Genomic DNA, 23,068 nt, shown 5'->3' with positions numbered 1-23,068 from the left:
TTTGATTCACTGGAAGTAGAAGCTGCAGGCAGCTTAAATATTAATATTAAGCCCATAACTAGAAATGAGATAAAAAAAAAAACAATTAGTGAGACTAAGAGTGGAAAGTATTATGGAAAGGTCTGTTGGCAATGTTAGAAGAGGTATAAGATGGGGATTAAATGATACCTTGGAAGACCTGGATTTCGCTGATGATATCTGTTTGCTCTCCCATAGTTTTGGTGATATGCAGAATAAAGTTAATACTTTATTAGAAGTAATAAGAGGGGCTCATGTGAAAATAAACGTAAAGAAAACTAAAGAAATGAGATTAAATAGTAAAAAGACAGATAAAGTTATAATAAATAATAATAACATTGATACTGTTCAAGAATTTAAATATTTGGGTAGTATAATTAACAAGGATGGTGGAGCCTTTGAGGATGTAAAGAACCGAATAAGTGCATTTGTCCAGTTGTACCCAATATGGAAATCTTATATTATATCTAGATCTACAAAAATTAAAATCTTTAACAGTAATGTGAAATCTGTCTTATTATATGGCTGTGAGACATGGAAAACAAGTAAAATTATACAAAATAAAAGGCAAACATTTGTTAATAGAAGTTTACGAAGAATTTTAAAAATTAGATGGCCAGATATAATCACAAACTCAGAACTATGGAAGATAACAAATCAGAAAGAAATCACAATAGAAATCAAAAGACGAAAGTGGAATAGGATAGGGCACACAATCAGGAAAGAAGATGGAGCAGTAGAAAGAATGGCTTTGGATTGGAACCCCCAAGGTAGTAGAACAAGAGGAAGGCCAAAAAATACATGGAAGAGAACAGTTTTGGAGGAAATTGCTAGGGAGGGGAAAGCATGGAGCGAAGTGAAGAAGTTGGCTACAAATAGGGTCCGATGGAGGCACTTTGTGAATGCCCTATGCTCCTCATAAGGAGATACAGGAGTTGATTGAAAAGTGGAAAGGCGCTTGGTATTGACAACATAAATGTGGAGATGTTAAAAGTAGATCTTGACCTAGCAGCAGATATTTTATATCTGCTTTTTCATAAAATTTTGGTAGAAGAGAAGATACCTACAGAGTGGTGTAAAGGAGTAATTATTAAAATACCTAAAAAAGGTGACTTCACCAGTTGCGACAATTGGCGCGGAATAACTTTACTATCCACTCCAAGCAAAGTTTTCACCAGAGTCATCCTGAATAGAATTAGAGAAGGAGTGGAAACAACATTGAGGAAGACACAGTATGACTTTAGGCCAAATAAATCTTTAATCGATCTTGTTAATACTTTGAGAATAATAATGGAGCAATCTTCTGATTGGAGTAACCCATTATACTTGATATTTGTCGATTTTGTTAAAGCCTTCGATCTGCTGGATAGAGACTTTATCTGGAGAAGATTAAACAAAATTGGAATACCGACTAAAATCATTAATATTATCAAAGATTGTTATAATAACAGTATTTGTTATGTCTCACATAATGGGAAACTCTCTGCACCATTTACTACCTCTTGTCCCCACTATTGTTTATTCTGGTTATGGATGACATAATGAACAATTTAAGTAGTAGAAGACGTCGTGCCGTTCAGTGGGGTTTAAATGCAAGACTAGAAAGGTTAGAATATGCCGATGATGTATGCCTATTAGCCCACAAATTTTCAGATATAAATGCGAAACTTCATGACTTGCATAATGCTGGTCTGGAAATAAGTAAACACAAAACAAAAGAAATGAGAATTTATAATAGAGTAGATTCTGCTCTTATATTAGAAGGAGAAGTAATTGAAGCTACAAATGAATTTACATATCTGGGAAGTATAATTTCTGTGAATGGTTGAATGGTGATTCAGATGAAGATGTAAATGCCAAAATAAAGAAAGCAAGACATGCCTTTTTTCAATTTAAATCGATTTGGAGATCGAAGCAAATCTCCTTGAAACTTAAATTAAGATTATTTAACTCAAATGTAAAGTCACTTTTACTATACCGGTGTGAAACTTGGAAGGCAACAAAACAAATTGGAAAGAAATCGTTGCCTGAGGAACATCATGGGTATTTGGTGGCCAGAGATTGTAACTAATAAGGAACTCTGGAGAAGAGCAGATCAGCACGAAATCAGCAAAGAAATCAAATTCAGAAAATGGAAGTGGATTGGGCATGTACTAAGGAGAGAAAATGATAACATCACTAAAATGGCTCTGGATTGGAACCCCCAAGGACTGAACAGACGAAGAGGAAGACCTAAAATAACATGGAGCAACACAATTAGAGTTTAAGCTAAACAGGCAGGGAAAAGCTGGAAAGAAATTAAAGCATTGGCGAACAATAGAGTATGATGGCATGCTTTCATCAAGGCCCTATGCTTCCCTGCTGAGTGACTACTACCACTACCACTACTACTACTACTACCACTACCACCACCACCACCACCACCACCACCACCACCATACCACCACCACTACCACTACCACTACCACTACCACATAAAGAACAGCCACAAGCAACTCTCCCAAGCGACAAGCGCGATTCACGCCCGAGCGCAACAGTGCATTGAAGCAGAAGGAGGTACCTTTGAAAATGTGCGAAAACATCAACCCCAATATCTAGAATATTAGGTATGTATGCATACGTGAATATAAACTTTAAATTTGTCCGTTATCTGTCTCTAAATGAGAGTTAGTACAATGGAATTTCAGAAGTTTTTGTGAAATCAAAGAGGCATATCTCCATAACCGTTCGAAAATGGGCCCATATTCATATGAACGTTTTGACTCAGAATGACTTCAGAATTCACATCCTAAATTTTTTACCTTTCCTCGTGAATCACTCTGTATATATATATATATATATATATATATATATATATATATATATATATATATATATATATATATATATATCTATGGAGAGGGATTGAAGCATTAGCTTTACTTGAGAGTATGCATGTTTGTTTCATATAGCCAAGTGCTCGTTTTATGAATTTTGTATGTAATTTGTTAGAGACTTCTTTTTCTAGCTGGAAAGTTAAAGATAAACAAGACGTTTTAAATAGGGAGAGGTCCACTGATATTTCTTAATTGATTTATTTTACGACACTTTATCAAATTTTATGGTTTTCTAGCATCTGAGTGAAATGAAGGTGATAATGCTATTGAAATGAGCCCAGGGTCCAGCACAGAAAGTCACCCAGCAATTGCTCTTAATGGGTTGAGGGAAAATCCAGAAAAAAATCTCAACTGCATAACTTGTTCCAACCAGGATTTGAACCCAGGTCTGCTTATTTCATGGTAACTGTTCCCCCTGATATTCTCTGTGTATGTTTAGTCAACAGTTCGAAGATTGGTTGATATTTCATAAGTGACACCAATAAGGCATCACTCATGAGACAACTATGCCAGGAGATAATGGTGTGGGATGGCCAGTTCGTTTCCTCCCCCATTGCATACATTACTGACTAGTAACATATTTCACTAGATTTTCTCGATATATCAGTTAAAAGAGAAAATGAAAAAAAAAAAAACAAGGAAACTGTTCAATATTAAATTAAAAAATTCTTTTGGATCCAGTTGGCTGGACAGTAGCTTTCTTTACTTTCTTTTTTATACATTGGCAGGGTGCTTAACTTCTTGTTACTCATAAACCACTCATTTTGTCAGAGACTATCCAGAGTGCACCATGAGTAGTAGATCCACATTATACTCGTAATTAATGATAATGAAGAATTGTTGGGATGTTAAGGGGAACCGGAGTACCCAGAGAAAACCCCTCTGTTGCCTTGACCACCAGTTAAATTTGGCTCTTAAACAAAGTTGTAATCCTATTTCAAAGCGTCACATATATTTTTGCAAATGTTGGTTTCATCATTCTATGAAATGAATACATGTACCAGTACACACTTGATTCAATTGTTGTAACCTACTCTGAATAGTGAGTATCATACCGACTTGCAGAAAAACAAAATAAGGCCATTGTTACTGCAAAGATGACATACAATGCAAAGAAAGGGGTTCTTCTTCAGGATAACACTCGTCCTTACTGTGCCTATATCACAATAAACTAGACTAGGAGCTAGGAGGTTCTGCCGCATTCCTCTTACAGTTCACATCCCATGGATCATCAGACTATCCAATATTTGGCTGCACGAAAGTTTCCCCCAGAGGAATGAAATTTGATGATAATGATCAAATGACACTAGAAATTACAAATCTTATACAGGATGAGATTTTAAGTCCACCGACAAAATTCAGGGGGTGATTCCTGACTAAAAATGGAGCACAAAAGTTCGTATCACTTTGTGTCCGGAAATGCATAGTTTCCAAGTAAATGGCACTGACGACATTCTCTCATAAATTGCAGAGTGCGTTTTGTGTGTTGCAGTTAGTGTGATTTAAGCAACATAGAAGCACAATGGTCCAGTATTCATTCCAGGAACAAGCTGAGATGGTGTTCGTGTATGGCCAAGCAGGTGGAAACTGTCGAGAGGCAGCACAGATGTACTGAGTCACGTACCCTGATAGCACCACCCACATCACACAATATTTGGAGTCAATTTTCGGCGTTTGTGTGAGCATGGGTCCTTTGAGACAGACGAACGTGCAGGGCGGTTGCAGATGTGTGCATACACCAGATGTGGAGGAACATGTGGTGCTGTCTGTCAGGGTACATGGCTTGGTACATCCATGCTGCCTCTCGACCATTTCCACCTGCTTGGCATACACGAACACCATCTTGGCTTGTTCCTGGAATGAATACCGGGTCATTGTGCTTCTATGTTGCTTAAATCACACTATCTGCAACACACAAAACGCACACTGTCGTCAGTGCCATCTACCGTGGAAACTATGCATTTCTGGGCACAATGTGATATGAACTTTTGTGCTCCATTTTCAGTCAGGAATCACCCCCTGAAGTTTGTTGGTGGACTTATAACTCACCCTGTAGAGTGATGAAATGAATGTATACTTATAAGGGGAAGCAGATGTATTGAATTATTCCAAGTTGTCTCTCTATTGAATGATCTAGTATTTCACAACTCAAGTATTGAAATGAAATACGTCGAGTAAAAAATGTTTTAAATTATTTTGATAGAGAGCATAGCGCCTTAATCCCCTCAGCACACCCAGTGACTATCAAAATTTGTCATTATTTGCCATATCGTGCATATCTCCTTGAAAGTGATTTTGTAAACAGGCTAATTTAAATTAAAAACTGTATTCATTAGTAGTTGTTAGGTCTACTTAATTGCTGTACAATTAAATATGCATTGTAAAGTTGCGGTACAAGTACCTGGAAACTTGGCATTCTCACACGACAGCTTAAAGCATGAGCTGAAAGTGGAACTGGGGAAGCATCTGCAGCAAGGTGTTTCGCAGTTTGGCACATAATGCTGAGATCTAAGTTTCTCTTTTTCTGAACAGTTGCCTCTTCAATGACATTTCTAAGTGTCCTGCAAAAGCATTAAGTAAATTAAAATAAATTACCTTTCTCTATAGAGTTAATAAAATATTGAAGTAATATTACTAAAGTAAAGTTAGTTTTCAGTGCCTGGGAAACTCATAATTAAAGGGAACATTTGGTTGCAATATTCTTAGTCCTCCTTGATGTCTGTACTTGACCTTCAGCTAGGAAGTAAACATGTGGTAAAAGAAAGTGACGATACCTTTACTTATAGCTACTCTACAGATATTATAAATATTTTTGCATGGCATGTCTCAGTCTAACGTGGTCTGCCCACATGGCAGCTTTTGAAACTGTGTTAATGCTGCTAATGTGTTATGTACTCACCCAATTTAACCAAAAACTTGCTGAAATTGTCTGCTGTCCTTTTCTATACATTTTTTTTTTACACCTGCTGAACATATTCTCCATCACTTGCAAAAGTTCCCGTCGACAAATAGTGACAATCATCTGATAGATATTATGCTTGAGATCATCTAGAGTGCGTGATTTATCCTGTACACTTTATCTTTCAATGAACCCCAAAGATAAAAATCACAGCTGGTCAGATCAAAGGATTTACAGGGCAAAAAATTAACACTAATGACTGTGTCCTGGAATACTTGATTAATTTCTTGTCGGGAAATGTTTGCTGCGTGAACAGTAGTGGAATCCTGTTGAAAGAAAGCGTTATTTCCTTCCATTTCGATCAGCTCTTGAAAAATGTATGTAAAATCAGATTCACATATTTATCAGTATTAATTTTTTCTAAAAAAATAATCCGACAATTCTTTTCTCACTCATGGCACAACATACACACTAACTTTCTCGTCATGTAGGTGAACCTCGTGAATAATGTCTGGTTTTTCAGTGGACCAGCACTCCAGCAACGATAATTTTGTAAATTAAACAGCAGTGGCGGTGGAACCATGTCTCATCAGAGAAGAAAATAAAGATATGGGTCTCTTACTCCATCATGCACAACGCATTAAAAATATACGCCTTTTTCCAGCATTGCCTGGTTGTAGCTCATGATACACACTAAATGTGTATGGTTTGATTTGAACAACTTTTAGCACTATCAGGGTGCCCATTTTAATTTGCTGGCTTTCATTTTTCTTTTTAATTTGTTTTTTTTTTATTTATTTTACAAACTTCATGCAAATTACAAAACAATTTTTAATTACAAACTAACACAGCAAAAGTTGAATGGTTGCCAAGAATAACACTGTAAGTAACTTTTTCTTTTAGGAAAGTATTAAAACATGATAAAAAAAACAAGTCACTTCAAAAGTTCTGACTCCGATTTTAGGAGTATTCATTATTGAAAAGATTAGAAATAAGATAATTGAAAAATATACACTGCTTAGCCATAAACTTTCAAACTTTAACAATGAAAACCTGAAACAAATTTTAAAAATATTGCATAACTGGAGCAGAAGTACGAGTGCATTCATATAGTCAAAGTGATCATATGAATTCACTTACGTAGCACACCTGAAAAAAATGCTACTATAACCTGGCTTACGGCAGGTTAGAAATAAAATTTTCCTCTCAACTTTCATCATTGGGAAAATTTCTCCGACTCTGCAAGAATTAGAACGATATCCATGACTTTCCATGACCAAGTTTAACTTCCCCAACTACCACTGACTTTCCAGAATGTGGACACTTTGTCTATGCATGGAAGATCGAGAAGTTTCCACTTGGACAAGCCATCTAATGGATTTTTTTATGAGAATTTTTCAAGCAATTACTAATGTAATCCAATGATTCTTCCATCAAAACCTTTTTTTCTCTTTCTGTGCTTCTTATCAGTAATACTTCCAGTATCCCGAAAAGTACGTACTAATGTACAGATTATTGCATAAGCTGGATCCTTCACACCAGCAATTCTTTCGAACTTGATGACCTGACTCGGTCATATTACACACTTTTTAGAGAAACACTGCACTCTAAATGCACACACGCATTATTACAATGGTTAAGTGACTCAACTGACCTTATGTAATGTATAATTTATCTTTCACACATTAAGAACCAAGGACCAAGAAACCTCGCACATGGCCTATGTTAGGCTGAAACATCCAGTACTAGAAACGAGTAGAAGAAGCGAAGTAGAAAATACTGTAAATACAGAGTGTTCACTTACATAATGTAGGTCGACTAGGCAGCACGCGACCAGCACAAAGACCATATAATACAAGGCAACAGTCTCCTGCACACTCGCAGTCCAGTTCAGTCTCTTTATAGGAATGCTTGTGTTGATGTTAGAGTGCTGTTGTTCTTCTGCTTATGCTAGTAAACTATTTAGATTTAGGAATGGTTGTGTTGGCATTATATTGAGTGTTATTATTCTGATTGTGTTAATGAAGTGTTTAGATTTAGGAGTGATTGTATTGACGATATATTTCGTATTATTCTTCTGATTGTGTTAGTGAAAGTGTTTAGATTAGCTTGCTCACATGGCACCACAGAAATTTACATTAGAGCAAAGGATAGTCATGGTAGAGACTTATTTGAAAAAGAGTAATTGCAGAAAGACGATTTGCAAGAAACTTCCTAATGTTGCCATTCCACATAACAACAGCAGCAAAATACCACTCCTAAATCTAAATTTAAACACTTCACTAACACAATTAGAAGAAAAACACGCAATCTAACGTCAATACAACCACTCCTACATAGAGACTGAACTGGACTGCCAAGTGTGCTGGAGACGATTTGCTGCATGTTGCATGTCTTCGTGTCATTCGCATGCCACCTGATCGACCTACATCATGTAAGCAAACACTCTTTAGCCTAACACTCAAAAATGGAATCTGCATAAACAGAATGTAAGGTAGACATTTAATGTGTACTAATCTATAAAAGATTACATGTTAACTCAATAAAACAAAATTCAAGTACCAGTACCATGGATTCTAGCCAACTTTATAAAAAGATCCATCTACATCACTCTGAACTTCTGTATAGATAGTGAAAGTTTTCACACATCACAACTGTGAATCAGTACCGGTATACTTTTCACAATTTCATTGTATTACTATATATATGTTCAGTTTAATTTTGTTACCAGTACTTACATATTTATTCCAGGGGATGGAAATCATAGCAGCAGCAATATATCATTAATTTTTTTGTATATTCTCTGATTTCTGCTTCTTGAGTACTGATACCTTTCTTTATTAAAGGTAAAATGAACCCTATTATAGATCAAATAGGCCAAGAGGGTGGCGGGAGGTTGAGACTCCCATCTTTACAGATAAATGGCATTAATGGCAGCCCCCCCCTCTCACATCAAATTCCGTGCCTAAGTACTAAATCCAATACCAGTAATCTCTTTCCCTTGTCATGATCAGAATCATATGTTCTTAGATGATATCGTAGCATAAACTTTTAAATACCACACTTGTTTTCTCCCTTTTAAACATGTAACACGGTTTTATTTAAAAAATGAATTCATTTAACTATTACATTAAATTCTTTCAGCTTTACCCAGAAGTTTATATTACTACTATTTCACTCACCTAACATCGTCAGCGTTCTTCATGGCCCTCCTTTTCGTAGAGGGTAGTGCTGGCTATACTTTACATATGATGTAAACATAGTACCGCCACAAGTAATGCAAATGGCCTACGAACTTTAAACGACTGTATTGTCTATATTTTGCGTATGACAGAAACTTTTTTTTTTACTAATAGTGGGTCCTTGACTTTTCTTCATTCACCTATTTGAAGCCAGTATATACCGGTACCGTATCGGTACTTAAATTTTAACCAATGTTTGAAGCCAGTTTACATTCAAGAGCTAAACGACCAAGAGAACTGAGGCATTCCTGATCAGTAGTAGCTCACTGCCAAGTTTTGAGTTGATTCCGTAACTTACTCAATGTTTCAGAAACAATGGAAGTTGATCAACCATCCCTAAATCCTCAACAACAGGCTTCTGCTGAAGATGATGGTAGAAAAAGTAAAGTATGGTTACTGGGGAGCAGTCACGGGAGGGGAATAGCAAACCTGTTGAAAGAGGAATTAGGGACTGACTATGAGATTTGTAGCATAGTAAAACCTAGTGCTGGACTTACTCATGTTACAGAAGATCTGGTAAAACTATCTTCTGGTTTTACCAAGAGGGATCATATTGTAATAGTGGGTGGGCCAGGGAACAGCCTGGATGGAGATGTTAGTTACTCTGTTGAGAGAGATCTAGAGAACATAAGTAAGGACAGCAGCCACACAAATGTGGAGGTAATGGAGCTTTTTGACAGGTATGACAAGCCGTGGCTTCATAGCAGGGTGAGGAGTATGAATTCACGACTTGGACGTGCCTTGATCAGACCCAATGCCTCTCATATTGATGTGATAGAGGTATGTAGCATTAAGAGAGATGATTATACATCTCATGGCCTACACTTGAATTCTAGAGGCAAGAAGAAGCTTTCGCATGTGATTGCTAATAGAATAAAGGGTAGGATTCCAGTGATTACCAATATAATTCCTGCTGTTCATCATAGGGCATCTCCTTTTTTAGGGTAAAATATAAATTAGAAAAAGAAAGTAGGCCTACAGGTAATCAGAACAGTGAAGTAAATACAAATCATAAATTTTGTGGAGTTAATTCAAATTCAAAAACAAAAGATACCGGAAGTCAGTTTAGTTTATTTCATCAAAACATAGAAAGCCTTAGAAACAAGTCACCAGAGTTATTAACATTCTTAGAAATAGAACAAATAAACCCATATATAATATGCGTCACTGAATATCATATGAAACAACAGGAATTATCGGCACTTTCACTGGAAGGATACAAACTAGGAGATAGCTATTGTAGACAGAATCTACAGAAAGGAGGTGTGTGCATATTTGTTCGAAACGATATAAATTTTAAAAATATCAGCCTTTCAAAATTTAGCAGAGAAAAAGATTTAGAGCTGTGTGCGGTAGAATTAGAATTAAAATCTGGTAATCTTATAGTTATAGGTATATACAGGTCGCCCTCTGGAGATTTCAAACATTTTCTTCATCTACTAGAAAATACATTACAACACATACATGAAAAAAAACAAGAATACATATTTTGCGGGAACTTAAATATTGACTATCTCACTGAGAACACTAAAAAAGAAGAATTTAACACATTATTAGCAACCTTCAATTTAATACATACAGTCAATTTTCCAACTAGAATACAAAAAGGATCGATTTCTGCAGTTGATAATATAATTATAAGGGGAGATAGATTAGATAGTTACCGCACAGTTCCCATTATAAATGGTCTTTCAGACCACGATGCTCAACTAATAAGAAGAAATGATAGCATTCCTGCATCAAAACACCCGAATAAATTTAGGTTAAGGGTCATAAATGAAGAATCTTTAAGGGACTTCGAAGCTAAACTAAAAAATGAAACATGGGAATCAGTATATGAAAATGGTGATATGAATAGTAAATTCAATGTGTTTCATAATACATTCTTAAATATCTTTGAATCCAGTTTTCCTGTAAAGTACAAAAATTCTCAAACATCTAAAAACAATTGGATTACACAAGGCATAAAAATCTCTTGTAAAACTAAGAGGTCTCTCTATATTCAAAGTAGAAATAGTAATGACCCCAAATTAATAGCTCACTTTAAAAAGTACTCTAAAATATTACACAAAGTAATCTTAAAATCCAAAGAACTTTACTATAACGGAATTATTCTGAACTCGAATAATAAAATCAAAACAACTTGGAACATAATAAAAAAAGAAAGTGGAAAGTGTAGAAGTAAAGAACAAGGTTACACTCTTGTAACAGATAATAGAAAAACATCAGATGCAACAGAAGTTGCGAACATATTCAACAATCATTTTCTCTCAATAACTGATAACCTAAACATCCCACAGAATAATAATAATAATAATAATAATAATAATAATAATAATAATAATAATAATAATAATGCCATCGATTGTTTGAAAATATCTATTCCTGTAACTTTCCCAAATATTCAAATTTTTTCAACAAATTCACGAGAAATAATTACAATTCTAAAGCAATTAAAGTCTAAAAATTCCTCGGGGTATGATGAAATTACTAGTAAAATATTAAAAGCCAGTTCACAAATAATAGCAAGCCCCTGTCTTATTTATGTAACTTTTCAATGTTTAATGGTGTATTTCCAGAGCGACTGAAATATTCAGTTGTTATTCCTTTATTCAAGAAAGGAGACAGAACCTCGCCCGAAAACTACAGGCCCATATCCCTTCTACCAGTCTTCTCAAAGGTCTTCGAAAAAGTTATATGTAAAAGAGTATATCATCATCTTGATAGATACAACATTCTCATTCCGGAACAATTTGGATTCAGAAAGAATAAATCAACTGAGCAAGCGACGTTTAATTTAACTGATAAAATTCTGGAAGCTATTAATAAAAAATTACAAGTAGGAGGGATATTCTGTGATCTCTCCAAAGCTTTTGATTGTATTAACCATAAAATTCTACTACAAAAATTAGAATACTATGGTATTAAAGGCATAGCATATCAGTGGTTTGAGTCATATCTCCTGAACAGAAAACAAAAAGTAGAAATCAACGCATTTAATAACTCCTTTAAATCTAATTCAACATGAGGAAATGTTCATACAGGGGTCCCACAGGGATCTATATTAGGGCCTCTTCTTTTTTTAATTTTTATAAATGACCTTGGCCCCATAATAAAAGGAATAGGTTATCCTATACTATTTGCAGATGACACAAGTATCATAATTACAGACAATAACTTTGTCACATTCAAATATAAAACAGAAACAATTCTCCTTAAAATTTATGACTGGTTTACAACCAATAAACTAGCATTAAACATTAATAAAACTAACATAATTCAATTTAAAGCCACTTCAAATTTAATCTCTAAAACATTGGACACAACTATCAACAATATACCTCTACTAGAAACATCAACAACCAAATTTCTTGGTTTGCATATTAATAATACATTAAATTGGAAAAATCATATCAAAGAAATAACCCCCAAACTTAGCTCAGCATGCTTCGCAATTAGGTCGTTACAACAATTTCGAAACAGCAGTATCTTAAAGACAATATATTTTGCCTATTTTCATTCCATTATGTCCTACGGAATAATATTTTGGGGAAATTCTGTAGATAGTAAAAATATATTCTTATTACAAAAAAGAGCCATTAGAATAATAGTTGGAGCAAAGGCTAGAGAATCATACAATAAATTTCCTCTTATGTAATAAAGAAAATTTTCCAACTAACTCAGCCATACATAGTATAAATACCCGCAGAAGGAATGATTTTCATACGCCATCATCAAATTTATCATGCTTTCAAAGGGGAGTACGTTACATGGCGATAAAATTGTTCAATAGTCTTCCTGAAGACATTAAGAATCATAGCCAAAACCCTGCATTATTTAAGACAAAACTAAAAAATTACTTAATATCTCACACTTTCTATTCTGTAGATGAATTCTTGACATTTCACAGTACTGTGTAAATATTATAATAATATTAAATGGTAAACATATTACATTGTATAAAATATTATTGTTATTAAGGTATTAATTCTGTACATATTTCATATTTGCATTTTATATGTATTGCATTTTATTGTTAAACGTAAGAATTGGACATGTTCTTTATTCTATGCTGTAAAGCAAAAGTAAGAATATTATGGAACAAATAAATCTATCTATCTATCTATCTATCTATCTAAAGCTCTTTCTGCTTCTGAAATGGTTACTGGAAGTGTACAGAATATACGCAGAACAATATAAACATTAACAAAAGTAGCTTATAAGTTGTTAGAATATATTTTATTCAAGAACATCAAAAAGGGTATTTCATTTTCCTTCTGAAATGATGAATTCTGAATTTTACTCAAATGCAGTAACTCATCTTCTAACTGAAATGATAAATCTTCAGGGTATTTTCCAACAAGTTCTTTTGATTATGCTTCAATCTCTGTTGAAGATTTATAATTTAATACAGGAGAGAGAAATCTGATAATTTCACTGCGTGCTTCAAGATATCTTTCTAGGTCATCTTAAGCACACAGCGAAATTATCAGATCTTCTATCCTGTATTAAATTATATATCATTATCTTATGATGAAGTACAAAGTGGTAAATTATTTCTCTTTTAATCTCCAACTGTTATTTCTTTATTTTCTATTTAATGTGTTCTGCTACTAATTGTGCTTCAGTAAAAATGTGATGCCAGTTATTTCATAAATTTTGCAATTACTTAATTAATTCACCCATCAATTTAATTTCAATTTTAAGTAAGATTGTAAAATTACATTCTACTCATTTATGAAGGACAGAACTTTGATCCAAAATGCAACCATAACTATACACTCAAATGAAGGGAAATATGTTTATAGACATTTTATTTCACTGTAATTTTGTTTGACAAATTTGTTCTCCCATAATATAATCAAGACACTTCAAAATTTCAGGAAGGTGGTTGGCAAGGGCCGAATGGCTTCTACTCGAGAACTCCAATGAGAAAACTGGTGAAAGCTTTGCTTCCGAACTTCTTTTAGCCTTACAACGTCATAAAATTTCTGTAGCACACTGACATGGCCTAGGGTATAATAATGGTTCTAATATGAGTGGGAAATCAAAGGATGTAAAATCACTCATACTGAAAAAAAAAAGTCTTGCACTATACACTCTATGCAGCACAAATTCCCATAACCTTACTGGAGCAAATGCTAATAAGATAAATAATCATGTTAAGTAAGATTGTAAAATTACATTCCATTCATTTATGAAGGACAGAACTTTGATCCAAAGTGCAACCATAACTATACACTCAAATGAAGGGAAATATGTTTATAGACATTTTATTTCACTGTAATTTTGTTTGACAAATTTGTTTCTCCCATAATATAATCAAGACACTTCAAAATTCCAGGAAGGTGGTTGGCAAGGGCCGAATGGCTTCTACTCCAGAACTCCAATGAGAAAACTGGTGAAAGTTTTGCTTCCGAACTTCTTTTAGCCTTACAACGTCATAAAATTTCTGTAGCACACTGACGTGGCCTAGGGTATAATAATGATTCTAATATGAGTGGGAAATCAAAGGATGTAAAATCACTCATACTGAAAAAAAAAAAAAAGTCTTGCACTGTACTCTCTATGCAGCACAAATTCCCATAACCTTACTGGAGCAAATGCTAATAAGATAAATCATCATGTTATTACGTTTTCTTGCGGTGTTCAGAGATTTCATCTGCTTTTAGTAGCAGTCCTGCAAATTGAGCCAATTTAAGGAAAGAGACTGTATTTCAGTCATATCCCAAGCTGAGACCCGCTGAAGTTAAAACATTCAATAAATCTCTTCTCAATTTCAAACTGCCTAATATCTTAAAATTAAAACATTTTGTTCCTCATGTGAAATATCAAGCATAGCATCAGCTATAATACTGAAGTAAATTGCTGCTTCTCTTTCCTCTAGAACAACGTTTCTCAACCTATGGGTCCTGACCCACTATTGAATACTGAGAGGGTGTTTGGTGGGTCGTAAAGTTCCTGACAGGGTAGAAGGTCCACAGAAATGTTATACTACAAGATTGCAATACAAATGCCTTATAAATCTATTTCTGTTTTTGTATTTCCTTTTCAATTTTATTTCCTTACACTTCTAATATAATTTTTACTAATCGCCTTGATTCAATAAGAGTACAGCACAGATTGTTTCTTCCTCTCACCTCATGGTACGCACTTGACTCACTTTTTCTTGCCTGGCGGGAAAGCAAATATGCTGTCTGGAATGGAAATACGTGCATTTAAACAACAATAATAAAAATTATAATTATTTCTTACTGAATTTATAGCAGAGAATCATTTAACTCAAATTCAGAACTAATGCTTCAATGAAGAAATAATTTTGTTAAGAATTTTATGTAAAATTATTTACGGTTTACGCAAAAAAGCAAAACAACTATTATGGAGTCGCTATGATGCCTGACAAGTGGCATCCCTTGAAGCTACTGCACCGAGCATCAATAATACCAGCCCAATGACAAACATACAGTACACCACTGTGGAGTAACGGTTAGCATTCCTGACCGTGAAATGAGAGGGCCGGGTTCAATTTCTGGTTGGGACAAGTTACCTGGTTGAAGTTTTTTCCAGGTTTTCCCTCAACCCATTAAGAGCAAGTGCTGGGTAACTTTCGGTGCAGGACCCTGGATTAATTTCGCTGGCATTATCACCTACATCTCATTCAGACTATATAACCATATCAGTTGAAAAAGCATCGTAAAATAACCAAATAAAAAAATATACATTTAGTCATTATTAACACTCAGTCTTCAGTCAGCCTTCATTCAAGATTGAGTGCATTTCCATCTTAATACTTAATGATGGATGCATGTCTTAAATCAGGGACATTAAAAAGAAAAGTATGGGTACATGCGAGTGAAACCAACAATTCTGGGAGTGATGGTGAATCAAGTGTTCAAGTGTCTCTGCTTTATGTTCGAGTTCTGACATAAATGTGACTAGTTTTGTGACTGACACGCAAAGAAAGAAACAATATCAGCGTAAATATGATCCAAACTATTTGAGATTGGGATTTACGTGGTGTGTGTATTATGTTACGAAGTTCTCTCAAATGTTTCCATGAAACTAAATAAATTACGAAGGTACATAGAAACAAAACATTCAGATGTTAGAAACGAAAGTGAAGAGTTTTCCACTTGTGCTTTAGTGAGATTTAAACAGGCAAAATCTATATAGTGTCTAAAGTAGGCTCACTGAAGTCAGAGGCTTTGGAATCATCATATTTGGCTAGCTTGTGTATTGATAAAGCAGGAAAACCTCATTCTATAGTTGGGGAAATGATCTGTCCTGTGGCTATTATTGTTAAAGTTATGTTCAGTGAAAAAGAAGCAGTTAGATTTCATTCCCATGTCTAATGATACAGTGCGTCACCGTATCAATGAACTGGCTAATGTAAAATAATCAATTAATCATGAGAATAAAAGACAGTGAAATTAAATGAAAACAGTTTTCGATACTACAGTTAAAGTCACAGACTTAATAAAAGCTCGCACATGAAGTGGTAGTGAACTTAAGTACCGTACCTCCTACTTCACACAAAAGTGCGCAGCTTTTAAGACATAAAGGCCTTGTAAGACTTTTCGGGCTTAGGCAAGAAGTTTGACTGTTTTTGAATGATTGTAAGAATGAGTATTTGGGTTTGTTTTCAGAATTGGCTGGCCACCTTGGCTTAGATGGCAGACATATTTTCCAGACTAAATGAACTCAATTTGTCCCTTCAAGGCCCAACCATCACTATGTTCCAAGTTTATGATAAAGTCAAAGCATTCCAGAAAATAATCACTCTATATGTCAAAAGTAATAATTTTTCTGCCTTCCAGACTTTAGAATCTCTTCTAGGTGAGAATGACCTTTCCTTACCTTCTGATTTTTGTGATTCTGTAGTAACCAATATCTCTGCTTTCGAAAGTTACAACGAATTCAATTAGATTCGAAATCCATTCCAATATTTTTAAAGTTCATACATGTTGTCAGTAAAACTAAGAGAACAATTGAGGCGCTGACTGCCAAAAACAAAATTTTTCAGGGAAAGCAAAAAACAAATTTATGAACACTTTCTCACTTACATTTTTACAAAAACTGCTTTAAATGAAAGGAATACATTCATGTTTGTGTTACATATGAAATTTGAAAAGTCTGGCACAGATTTATCTGTGAAATCCTATTTTATGAAAATACAACATTGAAATCACTCCTTAGCCAAACTGAGAATTAACGTTATTTATACATTATGCACAAATTTTTCGGTAAAGTCTTCTTTCAAGACGTTGCAAGCAATGCAAGTTAGTGATTGACGTTAATGACTGTCCTTTCTTAAAAATCCTGTGCTCTGTCCACATTTCAAGGTCATTAAATGACTGTCTTGTTTTTATTAGAGGAAAATCAGCTTTTGAGAGTCTAATCCAGTTGAGGGTGCTGATTTTGATAGGAGTTGTATTAGAAAACTTGTTACATTCTGCAGAAAAGTCGAAGAAATCCTCATCCTTCATCATTATTACATTATTAGGCCTTACCTCTTCTGGAACCATGGTCTTGCATCTTTTTTTTCTTTTCTCTATGATGACAAATTCCCTATCACATGGCATGTAGGAATGTTCTGAAACCAGGAATTTCAAGTCCACTGAATCAAAATGTTTCTTGGCAATAATGTAAATCAGACCATTAGAATCATCCGATTCTTATTCTGCCCTGCACAGTTATCAGCCCATATTTGTCTAGACACACTCTGATGTTGTAAAAGGAGTTACTACCTTCTCTGCGCCAACAGCTGTGCACATACAACTTACAACATCTAGTGACTACGTTTCCAACTTTGTTTCATTACATACGGACATACTACTTTCTCTGTGCCATTGGCATGGCCATTTACTACCTTCCCAATGAAAAACCTAAAAATTCGAATTTTTGGCAGTTACGACCTTTCCTATGTCAATGCCTCAATTGGTGTGATATTCGGTGGCATTAAAACTGAATTTTTACACTCAGACATAACAATTTTTTAAATATCATTAAGAGGTGAATATCCTAAACTTTCGGAAGGGGCATTAAAGTTGCTCATGTCATTCGCCACTTCATATCTGTGTGAAAAGGGATTTTCCTCTTCGGTTCAAGTGAAAAGTAAGTATAGAAAAAGACTTTATGCATACTCTGATTTATGGTTGAACTCAGCGTACCAGCTTATGGAGAAATGGAAGGACCAACCATCACATTAGTTCAGTGATTGCAAAATATTTTAATAAAATTTCAGCATGTGCTTAATTAGAGTAATTCAGTTTTTTTAATAACATATTTACTTTTTCATTAGAGAGTACTAATTTTACTTATGGATCCTATTAAGTTTAGTATCCTTGAAGGTGGATCCTGGACTTAAAAAGGTTGAGAACCACTGCTCTAGAATATATCACAACAATTTTTCACCAGATTAGCAAATAAATTCACTTTGACTCATTCATGATAAATAGCGAGCTTTTGCTTTCATCTCTTTCTCTTCTATTTGACTTTTTTCTATTTCAACTAAATGCTCTTGTAATATTGGATCATAATGTCCAAGGACTTCTAAAATAACTTACCTAGAAAGTTTCCATTTATTTATTCCAATGGCAGGAATTTAACTACATGCTATTATCCAGACGGCTCCTGGTTTCCCAGTAGCAACTACTAGCATTGTCTTTCTTCAGTGCAGGACAGCATATGAAGTCGTTCTTGTCCATTACTTCATTTCGATCACAAAGTGTGCACAGGATACTTGGTTTAATGCCGATGCAATACAGGTGGCGAGGAAGATAGTCATGGCCAGTTGTTAGAGAGAATTCTGCTACTGCTACACTTCTTGGAGATTCAGTTTATTACCTTATGGTTTCCTTCCATTCTTTATTTGAAGTTCTTGTTGAAAGTTGGCTTTCAGAGATGTTTGATATGGACTTGTGGATGAGTCTCTTTGCAGAGTGATATGAAAGTGGTTTGTTGGTTACTTGTAGAATTTGGGAGTTTTTTTTTTTTTTTTTTTTTTTTTTTTTTTTTTTTTTTTTTTTTTTTTTGCAGGAAATTAGCTATCTCGTTCCCTTTTGTTGCACTATGTCCTGGAATCCACTGAAGGGTGATGCACTTCTTCCTGGACTTTAGCTGTTTATGCAGTGCTTTGCATTCTGTGACATCAGATGACATGGGAAAGTCAGTATTTGCTATTGCTTGGATGGCAAATTTCGAATCAATGAACAATACTGCGTTATCAAATTTATTATGGAAGTAGTTTAACTATTGCAATACTATTCTAATTGCTTCAACTTCACTGTCAAAGGCAGATCTGTATTTACCAGCTGTTGTGTAGGAGGAGAAGAGTTCACAGAAGACTCCTGTTCCAATAAAGCCTCTTCGATAAATTTAAATGGTCTGTAATCTGGGTGATTATCTTAAGAAATGTCGAACTTCCATGTGAGTTTATTATCATATCAAATATTACTCCAAGGAACCAGTATGTACTTTCGTCTGTGTTTAATAGTTAATGCATTATATTTAAGTTAGGGTATATGTTTCGATATGTTAATGAGAAGGATTGGAATTTTATTTTTGAGGTGTTTAGTTTCATTCCATTTTCGTTGCACCAGTTTGCTAGAGTGCTTTATTTAGTATCCTTTCTGTTGAAAGTTTAGTCTTTAACACTTATTATACTTACTTAGTTACTTACAAATGGCTTTTAAGGAACCCCCAGGTTCATTGCCGCCGCCCTCACATAAGCCCGCCATCAGTCCCTATCCAGTGCAAGATTAAACCAGTCTCTATCATCATATCTCACCTCCCTCAAATACATTTTAATATTATCCTCCCCGAAGGTCTTTTTCCCTCTGGTCTCCCAACTAACACTCTATATGCATTTCTGGATTCGCCCATACGTGCTACATGCCCTGCCCATCTCAAAGGTCTGGATTTAATGTTCCTAATTATGTCATGTGAAGAATACAATGCGTCCAGTTCTGCGTTGTGTAACTTTCTCCATTCTCCTGTAACTTCATCCCTCTTAACCCCAAATATTTTCCTAAGCATCTTATTCTCAAACACCCTTAATCTCTGTTCCTCTCTCAAAGTGAGAGTCCAAGTTTCACAACCATACAGAACAACTGGTAAATATAACTGTTTTATAAATCTTAACTTTCAGATTTTTTGACAGCAAACTAGATGACAAAAGCTTCTCAACCGAATAATAACAGACATTTCCCATATTTATTCTGCTTTTAATTATCTTCCGAGTGTCATTTATGTTGTTGTTTTCTAATGCCAGGCGTTTGACAATAAAATCATTTGTCCTCTTGCACTCCAATATTTTTCAAAGATATTATCATGGTCAGCCATTGAAGCACAGATTTTGAGGTGTTCCGAGTCCATTTCTTGGTTTGAGTTGCACAATGGGCAGTTAGGGGACTGATATATTCCAATTCTATGCCAATTCTGTGTTTGGCCAAACAGTCATGGCCTGTTGCCAATCATTGCCTGAGTGTCATTTATATTTGTTATATTTTAGCACTTATTTTAAACAGTAGCGGCTCATCGTAAAGAAAAAAGAAAAATGCATGAACAGTTTTACCAGTATAATGAGTAGGCCTACTATTCGTGAACTACGTACAATTTTACTAGTTCTAGAACAGGAAAATTAATTTATTTCAGGACTCACCCAATTTCTTGCATGCCAAGTCAATCCTCCTATCTTTTAAAGCAGCAAACCTGCCGATGTCATCATAAAATGTCTGAGTTTAACTGAAGTATATCTCTACGCAAAGCTATGGGACTAATGATAAAAGTCTCTCCTGTGATGTAGCATTCCAAGTGAAATTTTCAATCTTTTCAAAGAGAAAAGCTTCTTTCATCGGAATAATTTTTTTAAGTTATTTTATACAACCTCTCTATTTTTAGCACTTTTTAAAACAAAGAACAAATGGAACTGTAGGACATCCAGAATTTAAAACATCTTTTTCATCCTCATTATTAAGTCTACAAAACTGCATTTCTAATATATTACAAACCGTGCCATTTTCGGGATACATATTTCGCACTCATGTATCAATATTTTCTATCTACTGGTACCTAAGTATTTGCATAATAGCACTATAGTGATTAAACATACATTATTCATTACGATGTAGGATTAATACACTATATACACTTATCACTAATATACTCTAAATACATTAAATAATAAGTTAATAAGTACTAAACTACATGTGTACATTTACGCACGCTTTATACTTTGAAGTATAAGACTGGAACAAAACTGGTAAACTCATGAGAAGAAATAATACACGCAGCGGAAAACAACGTTTAAACTTTACGAATGTATGTGGCGTGCATTCCTGATAAAATAACATATAGCCAGCTAATTTACCGTTGCAGAGGTGGCTGCTTGGACACAAGGAATGAGGATACTTTTCTCGAGTCAGGTAGTACATACTGTAAAATTTCACAGCCCTTCAACCATAGCCTCCGGCCTTGGAGAACAGCTTCTACCCTTCTCTATTATTAGTACCGTTAGATCTGCAAACTGGCTACTCCACCTACAAGTCTGACAGTTCTCCGTAACTGAAAGACTCAGAAACGCACTTCACTCATACAATCTTTCTTTAGTGCGTGACGTCACGTTACCATGGAAACGAAATGCTGTATGAGAATGGGAGCCCAAATAATTTCACCTCTACATTACTGTAGGTTCCAATAGACACCGCTCGCGCTCGTAACAGTTGACATTATTCTATTCAGCGGACGGATACAGGTACTATTTATATAACTAAACACCGTTAATAACGACTGAAAATAAAACTGTTTTTATATTTTTGAAATATGGAACCGATAATAACTACAATTAATTATTAATACGAGATATAATTGTGTTTTCACGTAAATAGTTGAAGTGGCACTTCACCTACTTCACCTGAATAACCGCCCCTGATTTTAAAAATATAAAAACTTTTTTTACAGTCAATACTTTAGAAGTGTTACAAATATTGACAAATGATACCATTTCGACACCAGTGTAGTGTCATCATCAGTGTCTCTCGACATCATAAGAGCAGCACACCCCTACCACTGACGACAGTAATTTCCGAAAATCAAGACGAGCTGAAGCTGCAGTAGTTCGAGAGACACTGATGATGATACTACACCGGTGTCGAAACGGTATAGTCTGTCAAGAAGGTATATTACCTTATCTTAGAAAATATTGCAGTGGTATTCAGATAAGTCAAATATAATATAAAATAAGCTAACACATCACTAACATCATTTCCAAAGACCTATTACAATAACTCTAAAACTGGTTACCGGTACTAGATATATACATGAGTCAACATTTAAACACAAGGTCCATTTAACCTATAATTCTGCGAACAACTTTTGTAACTTGAATTTTAAACAATGAATACATCACGACTAGGCTCAACTTCCAGTTAATAAATATACCTACAATCTAATTTGCAATCCAAGTCGAAGGATCTATTAGAACCAATTCTGTCTACTTAAAGACCATATACGCTTAACGAAGTTTAACACTGGGATTAATCGCAACATAAACAACATGATCATATTACATTGACAAAATTATAATTTTAATAAAACAACAAATGTTTGACATAATGATACACAACGACACAAACCATTAATTTGCAATAACACATAAACATTTGTACGATCATGTGCATTGTATTAATAAAGATAATAATTCCTTAATTAAATGAACCTTGAATATAGGTATAACATTGATAGAAATTGAATCTGTTTTAATGTATATAATGATTGTAATCTTCTTATAAGTGTATTAATAGTTGTTTTAATTATTGTATGTAAAATTGAACCAGTTTTTTTTATATTTCTTTGGTTTTAACCATTATACAAGTAAATTAATTGAATAATGCAATAATTAATGCAACTATTATTTTATTTAATTTTCATGTATTGTTTTAATATGTTTTTGTTTTTAGATTGTTTAATTATCTATTTAATGACTATGCTAATACCAATAACATTTTTCAATGTACCACATGAGATATTTGAAC

General features: G+C 34.4%; 1 protein-coding gene across 1 annotated transcript in view; it reads right to left on the bottom strand.

The window, feature by feature from the left end:
* LOC138709142 (uncharacterized) overlaps positions 1-23,068 on the bottom strand; it is a 71,747-nt gene that overhangs the window by 32,242 nt on the left and 16,437 nt on the right. The window contains exon 4 of the mRNA XM_069839678.1: positions 5,296-5,455. Within this exon, the coding sequence (XP_069695779.1) occupies positions 5,296-5,455 (160 nt within the window). The remainder of the gene's footprint in view (positions 1-5,295; positions 5,456-23,068) is intronic.

Source organism: Periplaneta americana, chromosome 11 (genome assembly GCF_040183065.1).
Source record: "Periplaneta americana isolate PAMFEO1 chromosome 11, P.americana_PAMFEO1_priV1, whole genome shotgun sequence".
Lineage (NCBI taxonomy): Eukaryota > Metazoa > Arthropoda > Insecta > Blattodea > Blattidae > Periplaneta > Periplaneta americana.
This window is presented reverse-complemented; position numbering and strand designations above follow the sequence as displayed.